This window comes from Camelus dromedarius, chromosome 3 (genome assembly GCF_036321535.1).
Source record: "Camelus dromedarius isolate mCamDro1 chromosome 3, mCamDro1.pat, whole genome shotgun sequence".
Lineage (NCBI taxonomy): Eukaryota > Metazoa > Chordata > Mammalia > Artiodactyla > Camelidae > Camelus > Camelus dromedarius.
This window is the reverse complement of record NC_087438.1, coordinates 85,454,955-85,478,414: the sequence shown is the minus strand read 5'-3', so window position 1 is coordinate 85,478,414 and position 23,460 is coordinate 85,454,955. Positions and strand designations below refer to the sequence as shown.

Below are 23,460 nucleotides of genomic sequence, written 5' to 3'. Positions count from 1 at the left end.
CACACACACACACACATTTCCTAATTCTGTTGCAGAAAGGGCCTAGAAGCAATAACATTCCAGTAGCAATGAGTATACCTAGTGCCTCAAAGTCTTGGTTTCTATATAGCATTATCCAATAAAAGGATCCAGGGCTTCTTAGAAAAATACCCATTTCTGGGCTAAAGCAGAGAAGCTATGAGATGAGACTGGAACAACTTGTTGCATGAGAAAGTAAAGAAGCATTCAAAGAATTATGAGAACATGCCAAGGGGACAGAGGAGAGCTTAAGGGAACAACCCGTAGCCAAATCTGGGACAATCTGAGCATCAAAAGAAATGATGATAGTAACAGACTATAATATATCCAATTAGATCAGAATCCAAGAGTCTATACTGATATAAGTCAATAAGCAAGGGAAGCAGGGAAAGCTTTTACCTACATTAGAATGTAAACTAGTAAATATATAAGGAATGATGGAGTTAAACAATCATCAACTGATATTAAATCCAGTGGGTAAAATTTGATGAGAAACAACATTATTTACTTAATCTCAAAAATTGACTTAGAAATACTTCTTAATCATAAAGGAAAAATAAGAAAGTTCCAAGTGGAAATTTAGCAGACCCTACCCTAAGCAAGTGATCAAAGCTACTTGGAATCAAGTGACATCATATGCCTTCTGACACAATGCACTGAGAACACATCACTTCTACGATACTTGTGGTAAAACTGCATACCCAAATATAATCATGAAGAAATATCAGAAAGACCCAGACTGAGAACATTCTACAAAATAGCCTATACTCCACAAAAATATTAAGGTCATGAACCATTAAAAAAAAAAAAAAGGCACGAATTGTTCCAGATTGAAAGAGACTAAAGAGATACAACAAATAGATGAAATGTGTAATCCTGGATTGGATCCTAGATCAGGAGAAAAAAGCTGTAAGAAACCCTAAAGGTTGATACTACTTTACCCTTTTGACAAATAAGGAATCTCCTTAAAAAGGTTAATTTGTCCCAAGTCACATAGCTAGCACATAGTAAACAGTACCTCTAACGTATGTACTCTCAGCATTCAATGTATTAGGGCTGGCTATCTCCCTTGTTAGCTGTATCAGAGAGCTACAGTCTCAATCAAAAATCTTTATACACATTAAATTCAGTTAAACACACATTAAATTCAGTTAAAATTAAGTATTATCTCACATTCTTTAATGGAAGTAATCAACTGGATTACCCTAAGTGTATCAAACATTTCAAGTTATCACATAAAAAAGATATGGTGAATGTAAGGATAGCTCTCATTCATTTACTCTCAAGTAACTTACTTTTAAAAGACTTTTATTAAATATAAATGAAAGTAAACTCTAGTTAAATGTGATAAATAAAAATTACAACAGAAGCATTATAACCTGCAGAAACTGAACCATCATAACAAATAAACACAGTTAGCATACAGAGTTCAAGCTTCTATACTTACAAAAGGTACACCTACCTTTTCCTAAATGTGTGTTTATACTCATATATCTAGCTGTTCCTGTAAGGCTCTTGTGTTCTCTGTATGGTATGTGTTTCTTTGTCTCTGGATCAATATACTCCTTTGCCAAACCAAAATCTATAATATGAATAACTTGCTGGGTTTTGTTTCCTGGTCGTCCTATTAAGAAGTTTTCAGGTTTTACATCTCTGTATATCAAGTTCTTCGAATGGACATATTCCATGCGAGAAATCTTGATTCAAAAAAAAAAAAAAGAAGATGAATTTTATTTTAGTTTTTTGACTAGCAAAAAAAGTATGATTATAGCAAGATAATTTTCACTATGGAAAAAACATGAAAAAGAAAAAATCAGAAACTGTTTCAACTCTTTAAAAGTAACAACACATCAGTCTATAGTTTCTCTAATGTATGTCCAATTATGATAAAAATCTATGTTTTTTACTATTATGGTCACATATAAAGTGCTTGAATTCTATGAATTCCTTTCATATCAGTAGGCCTGATTCAATCAACACTTTAGATGATGCTGCCTTACTGAATCGAAAATTCATAGTTACAATTTATTCTTCCTTATCAGTTCAACAGTATGTAGCAACTTTTTAAATTATACTGAAGAAATTTAGAGTCTAAACTGTTAAATAAAAACAATTAACAGAGCACCCTTCAGTTATCTTTCTCTTTTAATAACTTGTTTTCTTTATATTTATCCTTAGGTATTAAACATTTAAAAAGATCTTGAGACTAGAAAATTTTGGAATACAACTCTAATAATAATATAATACATTTTTATTAATTGTTTTATGTGTTCTCAAATAGGGTTCATGTAAACTGTCACAAAATAGAACATTACAAATAAATAAAAGTGGTCCATTTAGTGACAATCATGGTTGAAATGCAATGTAAGTAAACATATAGTCACTTAGGCCATCTTTGTTTGTTAATAAATTTTGGATCATAAAATACAAAATATTCTACGATCTACACTTTTCATTAACAATACATTAGGAGGATTTTCCAGATCACGAAACAGTCTTTTAATATATACTTTTTAATGGCTGCATATTATTTTATGGCTATTAATAATTTATTCAGCTGTTATTCCTGTGTATTTGGGTTGTTTCCCACTTTATTATAGATATCTTTGCACAAAAAGCTTTAAGTACACCTGAATATTTCCACAGGATAAATTTGCAGAAGTGGAAATAATGAGTCAGTGGATAAAAACAATTTTAAGACTTCTGCAGCATACACCTATTGGCATTTATTTTAAAACTGCCTTAAAATCATCCTCTAAGTTGTTTCCCCATAGGCTCCCTGAAATTTAAATGATTTATAAAACTCTCTCATCAGTTTGTTTCTTCTTTTCCTAGGCCATTTTAATTTATTATCAGAAGTAAAAATCCATGTTTGTGAGAGTTCTCTTCTCTATGTATTCATTTTTGTACATGAAAAGAGTGCTGGAAACAACTTAATCCTCAAACTGAGCATTCAGACCTTAAAGCAGTAAGATATTAATTCTTTTATACAAATGAAATTCATCTGATTCAGTTAAATTATATTCATCCAAAACAGACAATGACATGAAAATCAGACACATTTTTATTAAGTTGAATGCTGGGTAAGATAATATCACAAAATGTTAAACTTTTTTTTTTTAACTGAATTACAATTTTTAATTTATTTACAATGTTGTGTTAGTTGCTGGTGTAAAGCACAGTAATTCAGTTACACATACATATATGCTTTTTCATTATAGGTTATTACATACTATAAAACAAACTTTTAATGTAAGTTAGTGACCAACAACTTCAACACATCCTGCTTTACTTACCAGTTGGATAGCTATCATGAGAACCGTTTTAAGAGAAAACGTTCTGTCACACAAATCAAACAGATCTTCCAAACTAGGTCCCAGCAGTTCCAGCACCATAGCATTATATTTACCACAAGGGCCAAAATAGTAAACTTGAGGTATACCATCTGGGAGAAAAGAAAAAGGATTTTAATAATTTCTTCATCATAATATCAAAACTTGCTTCCTAGAAAATAAATAAACAATTTTTAATAATTTTGTAGTTTCAAGAACTGCAGCTGTATTTTTACTTTTTCCATACCAACAATAAATGTTTCCTGACCCAGCTTCCACCCTCCCTATGCCTTCCTGATGTTCACAGTGTAGCCTGATTACACCTCTACTGCGCCTACAACCCTGAACAGTGCTTCACTGCTGGTCTCCACTACAGAAAGGAGTGTACCTGAGCACCTGAGCCTTATATTCCCATGGCCTACAGAAACGCTTGGCACACAGGAAAGATTTTATTTTTACTGAACAAAGTAGTCACTGTACTTTTTAATAACCCTGTGGTAGCCATGATGCAAAGTTCAACCCCTAAGATTTCTATCCTCTGGTGTACACATCCAGTATAATCCTTTCCCCCAAACTGTGAGCAAGATTCCTAGATTTCATTCTCATCATTAGGTTATGTTACATGGCAAAGGTAATGTAATTAAGGCCCCTGTCCGTGGACTTTGAATTAATCAAAGGGAGATTATATTGGTGGGCCTGACCTAATCAGGTTAAGAGGTTTAAAAAGAGTCTAGAAGTCAGAGATATTCAAAGCAGCAGAACAGCTCTCCTGCTGGCTTTAAAGATGCAGAGTACCATGTTGTGAAAGAGAGTCACATGTCAGGAAATGGTGGGCAGGCTCTAGACATTAGGAGCCTCATCACAGAGCCATGGGGAGCTGAATTCTGTAAATAACCAGTGAGCTAGGAAGAGGACTCTGGGCCTCAGAAAAAGCCTGCAGTCCAGGCTTACACCTTGATTTCAGCTTGGCAAGACCCTCAACAAAGAACAAAGCTAATCCATGCCTAGACTCACGACCCATAGATATCAGAAGGCAGTAAAGTTTCTTGTTCTATGACATCAATTACTAAATAATCCATTATCCAACAATACAAAATAACACAAACTCCAAATATAATGTCTAAATGCACTAAATGTATTTTACTTTTAGAACTAGCAGACTCCCAATAAATTAACATATAATAGATGATCATTTTAACACTGCATTTATCTATTTATTTGTTATAGGAAATGAATTTCTTCTGTCTTAAATGTGTTAGTTTTACTTACAAGTGTTTTTTGTTTGTCTGTTTGTTTTTAAATGATTTTAGAAGGAAAAAAAATACTTCCTAAAATAAAATTTTAAGAACTTCCCATTCTTTTTAAAATAAAGAGTACAGGAAATATAATTTTATCCTTGCTGTTTATTCTAACTATCATTTTGCATAACAAGTAGTGGATGGACAGAACAAAACCCTGAACTAGAAATCAGGATAACTAGGTTCTTAATTTGGCTTAACACTAACTATTCAACCTCTCAAGTAAGTTTCAGTTTATCTATAATACTAGTAGTAGAGATAAGACTAGTTTTTCTCAAATGTGAATGAGGGAGGCAGCAGAACAGCTGAAGATAGGAAAGTAAGACAAAATAATCATGATGGTGTGGGGGAAGGAAGACAAGTTCAAACTGCATACATGGTCTCCTCTAAAAAAAGATTTTCATACACCCTCATGTGTATAGATCACCACACACAAGCACCACACACACACACTTCCCGTTGCCACTGAGAATCACTATCCTAGCATGAGCCACTCTTACTACAGACATTCATATGTATATGACTTATATCTATACCCACTATGTTTAAAAGCAGACAAAAGACTCAGAAATAATGGATGGGAGACTTACTAAAGTTTATAACAACTCTGAAACACTGCTTTTACTATGCTATATACACTAAGAGCCTGGAGATGCAATTAAGACTTAACAACAGCTCTCAGCTACTAAATTTTTAAAACTATTTTTATAATGCTTTTTCTCCCTCTATGCCACTGAAAGCATTAACTTTTATGCTCTTAATTTAGCAATTTCTAATAATCCATTTCCACTCATTAGTTTCTTGCTTCAGGTCATAAAGATCTTCACTGAACTCTGAAGAAGAATGGATGAACACAGTGAGAGTTTTAACAAAGACAGAAATATAGGAAAGTACCAAATAGGTTATAACTTAACTGAAAAATACATGAGAGGGGCTCAACAGTAGACTGGATGAGATGAAATAATGAATTAGCGAGCTGAAAGAACAACTGAACTCATCCAAACAGAACAGCAAAATGAAAAAAAGAATTTTAAAAAAGTCAAATTAACTTAAGAAACCTTTGAGACAGCATTAAGCAGAATAACATTGGCATTATAGAGATCCCAGATGAAGAACAGAGAGAAAAGGGACCAGAAAAATTATTTGAAGACATACAGCCAAAAAGTTCTGTAATCAAGGGAAGGAAACAGACATTCAGCTCTAGGAATTCCAGAGAGTTCCAAAAAAGATTAACCCAAAGAGACATACATCAAAACACATTATAATTAAAATGGTATAAGTTAAGGATAAAGAGAGAATCCTGAAAGCAGCAAGAGAAAAATACTCTGTTACATACAAAGTAAACCCCACAAGACTATCATTAGATTTTTCAGTAGAAACTTTACAGGCCAGGAGTGAGTGGTATAACCAATCAAAGTACTAAAAGGAAAAAGCTACCAAGAATTCTCTACCTAGAAAGATTATCATTTGGAATTGAAGGAGAGAGCAAGAGTTTCCCAGATAGAAGCTAAAGGAGTTTATCACCACAAAACTGTCCTTAAAAGAAATATTTAAGAGATTTCTTAAGCTGAAAAGAAAAAGCACTAACTAATAAGAAAAAATACGTAAGTAAAAATCTCACTGGAAAAGGTAAATATATAATACAGTTAACGGATCAATCACATATAAAGCAAGTAAGATGGTTAAAAGACAAAAGTAGTACATTTAAATTAAATTACAATAAGAAGTTAAGGGATGCATAAAATAAACAGGTAAAAATGTGTCATCAAAGGTATAAAACACTGGGGGGAGGGTGAAGAGAAGAAAAAAGATAAAGCTTTGTAATGTGTTCAAGTTGTACCAGCTTAAAACAGGCTACTACTTATACAAGATGTTTTAAACCTTGCAGATTCAATGCAAACCCATCAAATTCCAATGACCTATTTTACATAACTAGATCAAACAACCCTAAAATTTATATAGAACCACAAAAGACATCAAATAGGCAAACAATCTTGAGAAAGAACAAAGCTGAAGTTTATCACGCTCCCTGATTTCAAAATACAGCAAACTTTTAAACAAGGGTTTGAACTCCACTTACACATGTGTTTTTTCAACAGTAAATACTAGAGCCCTATACAATTTGAGGCTGGTTGAATCCAAGGATGCAGAACTGTGGATCAGGAGGAACTGCATATACCAAGGGCCAACTATAAGTTATATGTGGATTTTCAACTGCACAGAGGAGAGAGGAGAGAGGAAAGAAGAGAGAGGAGAATTACCAAAAATGTGACAGAGATATGAAGTGAAAAACATCAGTAAAGGGACAAATGGGAACTGCTTCAATTTTCTCTAAAATTTCCTTTTTTAATGGTTTCACAGTGTCTCAAAATTATTTATCTCTACCTTATTCAAGATGGCTAAATTCCATAAATAGCATAATAGTTCATTGAGTAAATAAAAGACATTTAATCTCCAATTTGAATACAAATACCTCAGCTTTATCACTCAACATAATTTTACCTGAAAATACATCTCAACACAGATCTCTGGTGGAAAAAAAAGATGATCTAACTCTAAATGACTCTCTGAGATAACATACTGTCTTATGAGTCAATGAATGCAAAAACTTCTTATGTAACTATCAATAATGTATTTCAACACAAATTGTATGTCATTGAAGTAAAGAATCAAGAATTATATATTTTTTAAAAATCAAGATATAAAGCAAACACAGTAAAGATCAAACTAAAATTTCATTTCCCAGAACGAGTCTGGTCAGTTGTCTAACACTGAGCAAACAAACTAAATTGCTATGAGTTAGAAAAAGTTGTAAATAACAAACAGGTGCTGGGGAGTACCCTAAGCAAAAAGGAAGCAAGACAAAACCACAGTAATGTAAATATAATACACAAGACCACAAGGAAGAAGGATTCTGAAACTGAAAGAAGTAAGGGACAAGAGGGCAAGAAAGAAGACAGAGAAGCTCAGAAAAAGGTTTAGAGCAAAGACTAACAAAGGTTTTAAGTGACTCTGTCTCTTAATCAAAGGTTTTGGCTGCTGAATTGCATGCATGCAATCCAACTCATGGGAAAAAGCAAGCTTTTGTACTTGTTCTTATATCCAGTGAATTTTCAACTATAAACTTATACTCCACCCAATTCCAATTGTTCTAGAAGTATTTTAGAGACTACTATAAAAAGCCATTGATTGTGAATTAATGAAAGTTAGTTTGATAACTTAAAAAAAATTTTAACACTATTTTTCTTGGGTTTTTATTTTATTTATTTATTATTTTTGGTAAGAGAGGCTATTATTTATTTATGATTTTTTTTTTAATGGAGGTAGTGGGGATTGAATCCAGGACTTTGTGCATGCTAGCATGCACTCTACCACTGAGCTATATACCCTCTCCCCTGATAACTACTAACATCACTAATTTTCAGGGATGCTTATCAGCATCTCCAATTTTCAAGGCAAGTACATTTTTTCCCAAGAAAAGCTCAAGAATGGGCAAGAATACAAAATTCACATATTATCTGAAAATACCACCTCACCCTCCCAAAATTAATTTTACTGAACACTTCATTTTATATTTCAGTATTTCATTTAAGTGATAAAATATTAATTAACTTAAGACACAAAACAACATTTGGAGTTCTAACACTCTTAAAAAGTGCTTAGTACTTTAGCTCCTTATAGGTAGGCAATGGTTAAGCATATTATTAAAAGAAATATCACCATGATGTTTCTTTCAATTTTCAGGTCTGGTACTGTTCACATAGGAAGGATTAGAACTAAAGCATTAAAATTCTTATCTGGAAATTTAAACTCTACAGATCTGGTCAAGAAAAACTTAAATCTGATTAGCAATACTAAAGTACAGAATTATCATATAGTCTATGTTCTCTTCTAAGGAAGTTTTGCTTTAAGGCATTCTTAATCTTTAGCACAAATACTTATACTTGTAGCTCAGCAGTTCTCAACATGTGGTCTGGAGACACTCATGGGCAGGGGTAGGTGGTCCAAGATACTCTTTCAGGAGGTGAGTGGCATTACTATTATTTTTATACCAACACTGAGATGTTATTTACCTTTCTCACTCTTATTCTCTCACAGCTGAAAGTCAAGTTTTCCAGAGGTTACATGAATGTGGTATCACAATGGACTGAATGCAGAAGAAGATATGAGAATCTAGCTGTTTTTTATTAAGCCAGACATTAAAGAGATGTGCAAAATAAATAAAATAAGGCTACTTTTCTCATTTTTTTTCTAATTTGGAAAATAGAGCTGGTTGTGTTTCAAAGAACATTAAAAAATGACATCACCTACAAATAAGTAATTATTATTACATATATGGAATATTAAATGAATATTATATGAATATTGAGTGAATGTTATATTCATTATATTATGTTATATTAAATTATCAGTTACTATCCTCTTTAGGCCTAAATAGTTAAGAAAAAAATAGATTCTCTCTCACCATTTTTACCCCCAATCTGCAAGCTTACAAATCTTTTCTTCTCACAATATGCATCTTTATTTTTAAATCAAAAATAAAAATGAAATATAAAATCACCATATTATTTTTCTTAGCTTTATACTTTTTGTTTATGATTACATATGAAATTATAAAAATGATGGTATATTTTAGAAAATTAAATCCTTCATCACCATTTAGTCATACCCTATTCAAAAGTATGATTTGTTTTTTATTTAAGATTATTATGTGACTAATTAATCACTGAAAATACTATAATTACCATGCAACATACAACTATCCTAATACCTGGACCATATAAACCAAATTGAAACTATCAATTAACCCTTCTTTCTTATATTGGTAACACATGACATTCTTTAAATGTACACATTCTCCATAAACTACAACTTTAACAGAAAAACTGTACAATTCTACCTACTAGTACTAATGTACATATATATTCACATATAAATTAGTAAAAGTTTAGCAATGCACAATTTACAGAATTCCCATACAGAGAGGCCTCTATAAAGAAATAGAAATATTACATACGTTTAATATGTCTTCTAAATGCAATTAAGCTAAGACAGGAAAAGAAATCTAAGAAGCTACTACATAAACTATTGGCTATTTGGGTTAAAATTAAGTCTATTCTAACCACCACCTCACCTGTATAGTATTCTTCATTATTTTTGTTAATGTCAAAATACAATAGGTAACATTCTTATTAGTTTATTCCCTTAACTTTCATGGTTTTTACAATATTTTCTTTCACTTTTCAGTTTTCTTTCAGACACTTTTAAGATACACAGAAAGGGTAGATTTCTTAAATTTCTCAAAACATGGTCAGAGAAACTTTAATCTGGCAATTTAATGAATAAAAGAGATTTTAGAAACTACCTAATGTGGAGGGGGAGGACACAGCTCAGTGGTAGAGTGCCTGTTTAGCATGCACCAGGTCCTGGGTTCAATTCCCAGTACCTCTGCTAGAAAGAAAAGAAAAAGAAAAAGAAAAAGAAAAAGAAAAGAAAGAAGGAAAGAAGGAAAGGAAAGGAAGAAAGACCAAATCCTCCCCCCAATAAATAATAAAATTAAAAAATAACCATCTGGGTCCTTTAGACATAAATCCTGACTTTTTAACAAGACACAAACCAAGAAGGCAGAGGGTCAAAATTAAAAATGTGGGGAAACTTTTCTAACTCTTTTAAGGCAATACTATGAAGAGTTATAATTTTAGAAACAGTCACTGCTGCTATTATCAAATTTTCATTAGAAATATATAGTTCAGGCAACATCAGAAAGTCAAGCCACTCATTTGAGAAACAATTATTTAACATATGCTTTGTCTCAAATATAGTATACTTAATATCATTTTCATAGTTAGAGATCTTCCAAGAACAGTAATTTATGATAGAAAAAAAGATTATTTTACTTCCTTCGGTAAGTAATAATTTATGACAGAAAAAAAAGTTATTTGACTGTCTGTGATAAAGAGATCAAAATTGCAAGGAATAAATGAATACAAAATTTCCCCAAATAGAGCCTATTGAAACCATCTGATGTCAAGGAAATAATTTAATACAAAGAAGAATTATTCAGAATCACAGATCATCAAAAAACTTTACCCATAAATTTCAAAATATGTTCAACTGCATTTTCATGAAGTATCAACAACTCAATTAAATGTTTTTCAAGTAAATAAAAAAAACTGAGTTAATTCTAATAATTAAAACCTATGCTTCTCTGGGAAGTGATAATTTTTAGCTAGCTGAATTGTACAGTTCAGTTAATTAAATAACTATCTGCATATCTCTTTGGTTAAACATTTCCAATCATTTGAAAAATATTCATCACTGATTTTTTCCTTCTATTTATGAACCTCTAAAATGAGGAATTAAATTTACCTGATCATAACATAATATAAATGATATACATTAAAATAAATAAAATTTTTGAAATTATAGTTATGTTTATTATTCAAAATGTAATAATATAACAACTTTATATAACACTAAAATATCAAACTGTAAACATGATCACAGAAGTTAAAAATCTATAAGAAATACTGGAGATTATGTACTGCAATTTCACATCTAAGGAAAGAAAACATTATTCTCATTGAAGAATTTATCATTTCAGTCATTTACCAAGGACCTACAATTGTCAATCATTCTGCTCAGTTTCAAGGACAAAAAGGTGAATGTATCATTTCACTGTCCTCAAATAGTTCAAATTTTAATGACAGAGACATACATAAGCAAATGAAAATATAATATGATATGATAAAAGAAAAATGAAAATATATTCAAACTAATTACAAGTCAAAGAAGAAGCTTTTTCTGAAGCAAAACTAACAAATGTCAGGAAATGCAATGCAAAAGAGAAGACATTTAGTTGGGGACTGAAGGAGGAAGGAATTCATTGAGAAAGAAAGACATTCTAGAAAGAAGAATACAGATATGTGAAAATAATAAAATCTATTCAAAGAATATTAACTTTAGTGCAACTAAAAAGTAGGTCAGTAGAAAGAGAAAGAAATTTGGCCTTTACGCTAAATGACAAGCCCCTGAGGAGTGGAGGTAAGAAAGAGGTGAGATGCATAAAAAGCAGCCCAATGCAAAGAAAAGTGACAGTGGAGACTGGGAGAAGAGAATGAAGTCAAGAGATGTCTTAAGAGACATAACTGGCAGACCTGTTACATTATCCCAAAAAGCTAAAACTAAAGGGGACTAACATTTTCAGCTTGAATGAGTGTGCCACTAATGGAACAAGATTATCCAGAAGAGCAAGAGAGAAAAATCATTGGAAAAGTAAAGGGAAAGAAGATAGGGAGAGAAATTCTGGGTATATAGAATATCTAATTCTAGTAGCAACATATATGTATCACTAGGTTTTAACAATGGAGTCGGGAGAACAGCAAACTATATTCAATAGATCATAATAACCTATAATGAAAAATAAGAAAAAGAATATACATATATATGTATAACGGAATCACTATACTGTTCACCACAAACTAACACAACATTGTAAACTGACTATAACTCAATCAAAAAAAAAAAAAAAAAAAAAGGAGGCAGGAGAAAAAGAACTGAAAGTTACCCTTATATAGATCGTAATTTCATTATTTTCTTCTTCCCTCCTGTTACAAAAAAATCTAGGATCATAAAAATAAAAGCCAAACACTGAAAATAGGAGCAGGAAGCTAGAGAGAGCCTGGTTCTTTATTTTTCTATACTACTTCAATCCTTCAACTGTCCACCTCAGGACTCTTATTTATTTATCCTCACAGCCCTTTGCCTGTTTAAGCTACTGCTGTCATGATTTTTGTTACTGACAGTCATATTTATTTCTAACCAACATCATGGTTTTGCCTTTCTTCCTCTTCTCTCGTCAGTCTCTACACTCTGCCCTGGGAGACCTCATCCACTCTCTTAGCTTTAAAACCACTCCCTGTGAGTGCTGATGACTCCCAAATCAAGACTTTCATTTTACTTAATAAATGCTGAGTGGATATAACAAAACAAGACCATTCAATACTTTAAATTTTTGCTAACACAGAAAGTGATAATGGTTATAAAATAATATTCTAATCCTATGGAAAGCTACAAGTTCCTACCAGCAATGCACAAAGATTCCAATTTCTCCACATCAACATTTGTTTATGGGTTTTAGTTTGTTTTTCAACATTTGTACACAGAGTTTTAGCTTGTTTTTCCTTTGTTTAATAATAGCCACTCTAATGGGTATGAAGTGGTATGTCTTTCTGCTTTTGATTTACATTTCCCTAATGATTAGTGATATTCATCATCTTTTCTTGTGCTTATTGGACATTTGTATATCTTTCTTTAGATAATGTCTATTCAAGTCCTTTGCCCATTTAAAAATTAGATTGTATTTTTGTTGTTGGGTTTTAGTTCCTTATATATTCTGAATATTATTAAATATATCTATTTTTAAAGAGAAGATTAACAAGCAAGTTGCTACTTAAATGAAACTTAAAATACCATAAGAGAACTATAGGTTAAAAATTACTATGAATGGTCCACTTATCATTAAAAGCAGTCTGAAAATATAACCCTTTCAAGTATTAGTTCCAAAATCGAATTATTTTAAAGTCATTAGTCTTTCCCCAAACAATTAAACTCTTTTTTTTTCTGCAGAGCTCACACAGGTACTCAAAAATGTTTTTAAAATTCAAGATTGATAAAAACACTAATAACCAAAATTCACATGATTCATATGAAATACACAAAAATATCTACACTTGTCAGGGTTTCAGAGCCACCATAACACACTTCTTAAGGCCATAACATCCATATTGCAATTTATGTAAACACTATGCCACAGAGCACAGGGAAGCACTCTGATATGTACAGACCACCTTGTAAATGGTGGTCCCTGGAGCTGTGCAACACAGCAGCCCTTTGGAGTTCAAGTGCTAAAAGATCTATGTTTCATTTTTATTATTACTATCTCTGACATAAATTTTTAAAGTTAAAAAAGGCAAAGAATAGAATAATAAAAGTAAGTATCCCATGGTATTCAATTCAACAATTCCTTAAACTCTAAACTGACTTACTCACTCATATCCAATGAAAGTATCCAATCCTATTTTTTACAAATGATAGTTTTACTACTTAAGTAGATCTCTTATCTTTATCTCCCCAGTATGTAATCTTTCTTTTGCTAACACCTCAATTTCCCTTTAGGCAACCACCTCTCCCCTTTCTCAGTCCCTGAATTTCAGGTAGTGCCTAAGAAAAGCACAAGATTTAAGTTTTGGCAATCAAATTCACAATGATTAAATGATGAGAAACAAAATAAGACAGTAAGATTCAGTCCTAGAACTTTTGCTGAAATTTTTAGTTAAGAGATACTTTTATGACTGACAAGGTAGGCTGTTGGTAACCACCTCTGCCATCTCATAAAAAGGGTCAACCAGAGAACAAACTTAAACACACACAAAGGCAGAGCATACAGAAAAATTCAAGAATGTCCCTGATGACAGTATTTGAAGTCCCAGATACAGCAGTATCTTATAGGTAGGGCCTTTCCCTGAATTTCCAGTACATGAGTCAAAAAACCTTTTTCTTCCCCCTACTTAGCTTCTTAGGGCTTTCTGTCACTTGCTAGTCCTAACTAGTATGTATGGTTTCACATATAATAGTTGTATCCTCTTATCATTTAAATCTCAGTTGTCAGTGGTAATTTTTATAGGTCCTGGAGGCCTGTCTGTATCACACTTAAATATGCACTACAGGAAGTCTACAGTGATAAAAACATGAATATAAAATGTCAACTTATTTCCCCCACAATGACTACTCTTTCAGAAAGTATGCTGTTAGGAAAAAAAAAGAATGCAAAATTGCTAATGCATTAATAAATAGCTCTACCAACCAGAATATAAACATGTGCTTACAAAAAGACACATGAAAAAAATTCCATTTTATTAAATCCAGGGAAACAAAATATCCCTACCTGGTAAGAAACTTTACATATAAAATCATTACAGCTAGTAGAACAGGAATGAACAGAAAAAGTGGAGCTGAGAAAACATTAACACGAAGTAAATGCAACATACAATAGGAAATTTTCTCATTAGTTTTTTCCAATGGCACAAAATATCCATTCTCACATTTAGAGTTTATGTAAAAATATACCTGTATTACTTTCCTACAGCCACTGTAATTACTACATACTTCTGGCTTCAAATAACAAAAATTTATTTTCTCACCGTTCTGAAGGCCAGAAATTTAAATCAGTTTCAACAAGCTGATCAAGGTGTTGGCAGGGACACACTCCCTCTGGAGGCTCTACAGGGGAATCCTAGACCAGGTTTTCAGCAGCCAGCATTCCTTGGCTTAGGGCTATATCACTCCGACGACCTTGACCTTTATAGCCTCTTTGCCCTCTCCTCTTCTGTGTATGTAAATCGTTCCTCTGACTCTCTTTTACAGGGACATTTGTGACTGCATTTTGAGGCCACCCAGATAATTCAGAATAATCTCCTCATCTCAAGATCCTTAACTTGATCATACCTGCAAAGTCTTTGGTATAAGGTAACATTTACAGGTTCCAGGGATCATGATATGGATATCTTTTATGGGACCATTTTCAGCCTACCACCACGTCGTAAGTCATTTCAGTAACTATAAAATCACTCAAAGGCTAAGAATACAGACATGCACCTTATATTCTCAAATTAAATTTTTTCACAATGCTCTCTATTTATACTAGTACCAACACAAAAAGTTTCAAAAAGTCATATTTAAAATAAAAAGGTAAGACTCTAATAAGAAAATGTCTAGTAAGCATAGCCTTAAGAAGTGGTTCATTTTAATCAAATTTAAAATAGTATTCTTTGAAACTACAGAGTTATTATCATGACAATCCATTATTACAAATGTAAATATTAACGTAAGACTTTACCTCCGGATCCTAACTGCTTGTAGAATCTGTATTCCAAATGTAGCTGTGGTGCTCTGGATTTCATGGGCTCCTAATTAAAAAAAAACAAAGAACAAAAAACAAAACAAAACAAAAAAACAGTAACAACAATAAAAAATGTAAGTTAATAAAATATCACTAGGCCCCAATTCCAAATGTTATAAATCACAGTATCAGCTCTTACATAATGTAACACTCTATTAGGCATCTTTGTCTCTCTAAGGATCTAGATCCAGATAATAAGCAACTTAAGTGCAATGTAAAACAATTTGATGCCATAAATGTACACAAGGTTAAGTGGCTATTACATCAAGCATTAGGGAAATCTGTGTTTGACTCTTTGACCCTGAAGAAAAGTATACTGCGAACATTCATGACTAGGGGAATGGTGGCCCTTACTGTTTCTCCTTTTACCAGGAATCCACCCCTGAACTATATATTTCTGATGTAAAGACTCTAGTTTAAAGTGAAATTAAAGGAAAGTAAGAAAGAACAAAGATGGAGATAGGAAAATTTGACAATAGCAACACTATATTTTAAAAATTTTTCAGCTGGAGTATAGCTTACAATAAAACACACAGTTCCTAAGTATTAGGTCCATGAGCTTTGTTAACTGTATATATCTCTGCAACTACCAGCTCAAAAAACCTTTAAAACACCATCACCCTTCTCTTAGAAGTAATCAGTTTTGGACTTCTAGCACCTTTGGATTTGTTTTTTCTGTTGTTGGATTTCATATAAATGACATTATACAATATATGTTTTATATGCATCTGTCTGGCTTTTTTCACTCAACACACTTTTGACATACATACACACATATACACACAACATAAACAGAATCAAAACAGATTTAAGATATAAGAAATAAATATTAAATGTGTGAAAATATTTGCAGGAAACAAAACCATAATAGTGTAGTAACACAAGAAAAACTAACAAGATCCCACAAGAAAGTCTAACAAGGTAACAAAACTTAAACAAAACCAACAGAACTTTAAGAAATACAAAAAACTACAATAACCAAAATGTAAAATTAATCTACCAGCACATTAACACAACAGAAAAGAGAATTTGGGAACTGGGAGATAGATGGAAAAATGTCCACAGAATGAGAAGATTTTGTAGAACGCATCTATATAAATGATACAAAATCCAATTGTGAAGGAAGTAAAACAAAATACAGAAAAAAAGACGAGAGATCAATACAATGAGAAGGTCTAATACGCATTTGATAAGTGTCTCAGGAAGAAAGGAGAGAGAAAAGTGAGCAGAGGTAAATAGTGAGGAAATAACTGCAAGAACTGATGAAAGATAATAAAACCAGAGATTTAAAAGGAATGTGAATCTCAAACAGAATAACTAAAAAGAAACTTATACTAAGACATATCACAATGAAATGACCAATGACAAAAACTTCAGATAAGGAACTAGTAAAATCCCAGTGGAACAATTATAATCATAGAGATTATTATCAGAGAAAACAATCAGCTTAGTTCTTGAGAGGCAGGGTCGCAGAGTAAAAACACTGGTTTGAATAGATTTTTCTTTTAAAGTTTCTGCTGTCTAGTACAGGGAACTATGTTCAATATCTTGTAATAACCTTTAATGAAAAAATATGAAAATGAATACATGTATGTATATGCACGACTGGGACATTGTGCTGTACAGCAGAAATTGACACACTAACTGACAGTACTTCAATTAAGAAAAATAAGTAAATTGAACTGGTTTGATTCCTAAATTCATCAGTTACTAGCTGTATAGACTTTGGCAAGCTACTTAATCTTTTTGTACTTTTCAGTTTCCTCATCTATAAGAGAGGGATAAAACATTCTTTCTCACTTTATTTATATAGACATATATATGATTTAAAATAGTTCCCTCTACATAATGCTATATTACCTATAATTCTTCAGTTAACTATATTAAAGTACCTAACCATAAGATATAATAAAGATGCCCACTTATGTAATCACAAGTGAAATTAAATACATAACTTATTCAAGCACTAATATTCCCTAGGTAAAAAAGAAAAAGAAAAAAGATCTAACTTAGTTGAGTCAGTTCAACTTGATTCCAATAGTTTAGCAGCAGTAAAACTTTATTGTACCACAATATACACAAATGTCACCTCACCACAGGATGACATTTTCACTATTCATGAACAATGGTTTACTACATAACTGCAAACAAGATATGAGAGTGGTGGCTGAGGTCAAATTAATAAATTATCCTGAAACAAATTGTCAATATGAACTAGGTTAACAGTAAATAAATGTAAAAATCTCTTCAAGTTATATCAGAACTAAAAGGAGTCACTGAAGTCTGCTCTCTGAACACCGTTGTTATCAAATAACGCCTTTTTTTGTACCAAAGTACAAAAATCAGATAGCAATCAAGGTGTACAAATATAACATTTTTGAGTGATTACTTTTAAGGCTGGTTCTGAACAAAATTATGTTATCTGTTATAAACAGAGACAATGGATACAGATATATAAGATACAAAAAAAGAACATTTTATATATATATAAAATTTATAAACACACACACACACATATACACATATAAATATTTAGTAAATTAAGTACCAACCTATCGTCCAACAGTTTACGTGGAAAGTTTTCTGTCCTGTTAATATATTTTTTGGATGAATCTTAGGCAAACATGGCTTTACACTATACTTCAATCTCAAAATACTATATGTAGACCCAAAAATACTCCCAGTTCCTGCTAAGAACACCGAATAATCACAATTGTTGTATGTAGTACTGATCACAGTACTTTAAAAAAGGACAAATCAGAGCAGAGGAAGAATGTCCCAAAAAAGGACAAGAAGAAAAATACAGGGATAGTGATGTGGCATGAAGGTAAACTAAAAAGGGTGATACATGTGTGTATACACAGGGAGGCTGAAAGATGGCATAATGCATGTTTATTAAGGCATCAAAGATGTCAATGGGATAAACAAGTTCCAAATCTGAAAATAACAGAACCTAAGGGTCACCAGTTAATGACTGAAATGGACAAGTAAAGGTCAGCCTAGAGCAGTGGCTCTTGTTTTAACACAATGGTTTATTAATGCCTTAACATATCAGTTAAGTGTCATTCACATGCTCCCACGAGTACAGGCTGCTGCATCAGTAACACAGAGTACTGGCGTTGCCACACTTCCATCCTTGTGCACCACCCCCACTCCCAACACAGAACAATGTCTAGATCCTGAACCAATGGCCTAGATCAAGGGAAAAGAACGAATTCCAAAGAAATGACCGCAAGCAATACCCATTCCCTGCATCCTGGGCCTCCCTATTGTGATTCACACAAACTGACTCCCACTGTCCTGATTTCACACTCATGAGGGAAACCTGTAATTTTAACTCAGCATTTTACTATGTAGATCAGCCTACAGGAAAAAAATTAAAAACATATTATTTATACTGATTTGGGCATTATGGGTCTGTATTAGTAAAATACATCAAATACCTTAAATTAGAAATTAACTTTTCCTAAATATTTACACCTCTGAGAGCTTGATTAATTGTGAATTGATAAATACTGTGAATTCACTTCTGATTAACAGTGACAATCTTAATGAGACCACCAATCAGATTTTCTGTCATAAAGCCAAGGACCAGAACTTAAACCAAGGCGAATTCATCTAGGTAAATGCTAGTCCCAACCCACATGTCAGCCAGCCAGTTTCTCCTGGTAGCATCACAACCCTACTGCGCATTTTTATTTCCCACTAAAAATAAACAGCATTTGTTGCAGTGAAACTTAGTCTACACTCACAAAGATACTTAAAATTATGTAGCAGTTTTCTATCTCATTCCCAAAGTTTTTCTCTTTCTCCCACTTGTCTCTTCCTCTAATGGTCTCTACTTCTATATTAATCTCACTTTACCCTAATAACAGTGGTTATATTGGCAAAGACAAGACTGAGACTGGCAGCAAGCTGGGAAAATCAAGCTATGCTTAACCTCAAGGAAACCTGGCTGGCAAACCAGATAGAAAAGTTTTGCCAGCAGGAAGTTATGTCTCACAAAAATTCCCAGATTCCAACTATTCAGTTGTCACACCAGGCACATTTAGGACTTCAAAATAGTCCCAATGGAGTTTGCTTGCAATGCTATTCTCCACCCACATTAAGCATTTCTAAATCCCTGAAGGTCAAGCAATAGCCAGCTTTACCAAAAATAAAATATCAGTAGAAAAAGAGATTTTGGAAGCTATGTGGAAATACATTTTCAAATACTATAATCCTGAATACTAAGGACACCTTTCTCCAAATGCTTGAATCAAAAACACAAATCATGTTTTCTAATTTTTATCTAATTAAAAATGCCAATATACCAGCTTCCTTACATTAAAAACAGTGCAAAATTTTAAAAATTCAATTCTATAATGAAAACAAAGTAAAGGAATTGTTTTCATAACATAAAAAGACACAGACATCTTATATATACATTATCATACATTTGAAGAGCAAAGTTATGCTAGCAGCTAATAACAAAAGATTAGTTATGCATATCACTTTCCTAATAAACACTCAACTTATAAATGATATGGAAAAAAGTAATTTAAATGTTCATTAAAGAAATAACAAAAAATAATTAGGAAAAATAAGAAACATCAACTTACCAGTTTAATTGCCACATATTCATTTGTGTATAAATTTTTCCCTTGAAAAAGAAAGAAAAATGTCAGATTCTACCAGCAATAAATGTTGAAAGATGTATTATGTAAAACTACACTGGTGGGGCAAAAAAGTACCTAACACATTTGAATGAAACAGGTTTTTGCTTACAATTATATAGCAAAAACCTCAATAACAATGAAATATTTAAATTTATGATCAACTCAGATGTACTTAGTATTTCACCTGGATTCAGAGTAGAGAGTGATACTAATAAATACCTTAGCTCACTTAACAAACATAGAAAAGTTCTTATTTTGTTGCACTACTATAAACAATTCAGAGAGTAATCAACAGGAAAATATATACTAAATTTCAATAAAATATTCCTCTTCCAATCATTTTAAATCCTCCATTATTATGCAGTGTGATCTTAATAGAGCTCATGTGTATTCTAGTAAATAGAACAAATACATAGAAAAAAACTGGAATATATTTAAAATGAAATAAAATTTTTAAAGTTTTATTCAATATTTGGCTTTGACAAACTGGCCAATTACTTTGAGGGGAAACTCATCCTAAAACCAAATTAAATTACAGATATTTTAAGAGTTAGAAAAGCCATAAAATAAGAAAAAATTATTTATCAGCCCAATATATGGGAGTCTTTTTCAGCACTGAAAAATAAAACGGAAAAAGATAAAAGATCAGAAGATTTTACACAGATTTGATTGCATATTTTAAACTTGTATAAGTTGAAAAAACTACCAGGTACAAAGAATATGTAAGAGACAAACCAAAATAAAGATTTAATATAATTATTACGTAAAGAATTCAGATGAATTACAGTAATTTTTGGCACTAGCAAACTGAAAATACTCCAGAAAATTCCAGGGGGTCAACATCTGTAGTTCAACTAAAACACTATGGAGAATTAAGTTTATGAAAACAATTTGATATTTAAATTAATGTGCTTCTTCACAAGTACAGTAAAAAGAATAAAGAATAGAATATGTGATTTCTGAATTTCCAGTACTCTTTCAATAAGCATGTATTATTTTTATAGTAAGAAAAATAGAACAATGATAGTTGTTGTTTTTAACTATGACAGTACTGTCCCTGGTCACATTGGCTACTGAACAGAAAATAGGCAATCATCAACTTTCACACATGTGATTTTTCCAGCATAATACTCCTAACTTCATTGTATATAATAGCTGATGAATGGCAGTAAAACTTCTAGCCAAAATTTCACTCTCAGATGTGATGCCACTGTAAGCAGTATTTTCGCCTTAAGAATCTTTGCCACAAGCAGTTTCACAGCACAACCATCTACCTATAAGGCAATTTTGCCATAAAAGATAAAAACTTTCTTTTGTATAGCACAGGAAACTATGTTCAATATCTTGTAATAACCTTTAATGGAAAAAAATATGAAGACAAATATATGTATATATATATGCATGACTGGGATATTATACTGTACACATTGTAACTGACTGTAATTTAAAAAGATAAAATAATGAAAATAAAAGAGGAACATTTAAAAGGACACAATGAGACATGAAAAATTATAATCACAGAAGTTTTGAAGACTTTATTGTGAAAAATTAAAATACAAAAATATCAATACAGTTAAAATGTACGTAGATTCATGGTTATAACTATTAGGGTACATCTGAGAAAAAGTGTTACTTCCTTTCTCAAAGATGATCATTAAGGATTCAGGATCTCATGTCGGGCCTAGGTTCTTTACAGTATAAAAAAATTTGCTTTAAGTCTCTCCAAATTTCCCTTGAAGTAAAATGATGAACTGAGAGATGCTTCTATTTCTTATCAATATATGTAACCTATAAAACTGATAGTACATATATGGACCACATTAAAATGTTCCATCACATGCTTAGTCCTTACATATTTCACCAAATCAGGTAAGCCAGATTCTGTAACAAATACGAAAATTCTGTCTCCCTCATATTCTCCACTATTAAATAGCAAAAATTTTCACCATTTGCAAGAAACTTACACTCATCAGAAATCACGTAACCATTTCTTTTGGGGGGATAGAAGGAGCTTGATTCTTTTGTGTCTTCTAACTTCTAATACTGCATGATAAATTTGGTAAAGATGGCATGAGAGAACAAGCTGTTATATCTAAATTAGCCAAAGAATAGATAATTAATGGGACGGATTAGATAATTAATGGGACGGATGACTGTTGTGAATTAGCGGCCTGTTTTATATTCACCATAGCTTGGTAAGCTTCTGGGTGTAGGGATAACTGTGTTCACTAAAGGATTTGCAAAGTGATGTTACCATTTTCTAGTGTAGTATGCAATCCGGCTTTACACTCTCTTATTTCTCACTTCCAGTAAGTTTTCCTATAACTGTATTTTTTTTATCAAGTCAATGTACACAGTTGTTAGCATTCACCATTTTAAGATCACCCCGTCTATTTGTTGCTAGTTAGAACAGTATGAGGCCTAAGATTTATATAATATAAAAATGAAAACACAGCCTCAGAGGAGAATGAAACCAGTCAACCAGTTGAAACCAACTGTCAACCAATTATTTTACTTTATGGTAAAATTGCCTTATGGGCTGAAAGCTAAGCTATAAAAAAAAAAAAAGTACCATATTTTTAGGTTCAGCATTTCAATGTGCCTTCATACACATTTTCACAAATACATTATGCATGAAATTGTACGCTTCCTCTAGTAAGCTTATAGTGCATAATTTAATCGTACAAAGAAGAATTTAACCTTAGGGAACTGGTATCTAACAAAGGGACAACTCTGTTTTGAATTCAAAGGTGGAATTTATATTTCCTCAAGATATTATCATATTTTATAACTATTTTGCATATGATATTATGATATTCACAAGCACAAAGGGAAAAATATTCACAAAACAAAAAGTTAGGTTAAATACAGATTCCATAGACTCAAAATATACCAAATGCACAAAGTATGTGTTTGTGTGTATAATACAAGTGAGAGAGGGCGCATGTGTATAGAGGGAATCCAATTAAGAGAAGGCTCCAAGTAGACTGGTTCCAGTTAACTGATGTTTTACTCCAATTTCAAAAGATACTTCCAACAGAGCTTGTGCTATATTCAACTCAAAAAGATGGTTTTATCAACTTTGTGGTATTTGGGTGGTCATTATTATAGAAAACTATGTTCCACAGAAACTATATATATGTTTATAGCAGAGACTACTAATTACCCAACAATAAGCATGTTCCTGCTTCTAT

The 23,460-nt window shown here is 32.1% G+C and overlaps 1 protein-coding gene across 10 annotated transcripts in view; it reads right to left on the bottom strand.

The window, feature by feature from the left end:
* Nucleotides 1–23,460, bottom strand: part of CSNK1G3 (casein kinase 1 gamma 3) — a 97,189-nt gene that overhangs the window by 38,410 nt on the left and 35,319 nt on the right. For all 10 annotated transcript variants that reach the window (XM_031448911.2, XM_031448915.2, XM_031448914.2 and 7 more), the window contains exons 3-6: nucleotides 20,210–20,250; nucleotides 15,546–15,615; nucleotides 3,315–3,463; nucleotides 1,481–1,715 (exon numbers count right to left, since the gene is read on the bottom strand). In XM_031448911.2, coding sequence (XP_031304771.1) covers nucleotides 1,481–1,715; nucleotides 3,315–3,463; nucleotides 15,546–15,615; nucleotides 20,210–20,250 — 495 coding nt within the window. The remainder of the gene's footprint in view (nucleotides 1–1,480; nucleotides 1,716–3,314; nucleotides 3,464–15,545; nucleotides 15,616–20,209; nucleotides 20,251–23,460) is intronic.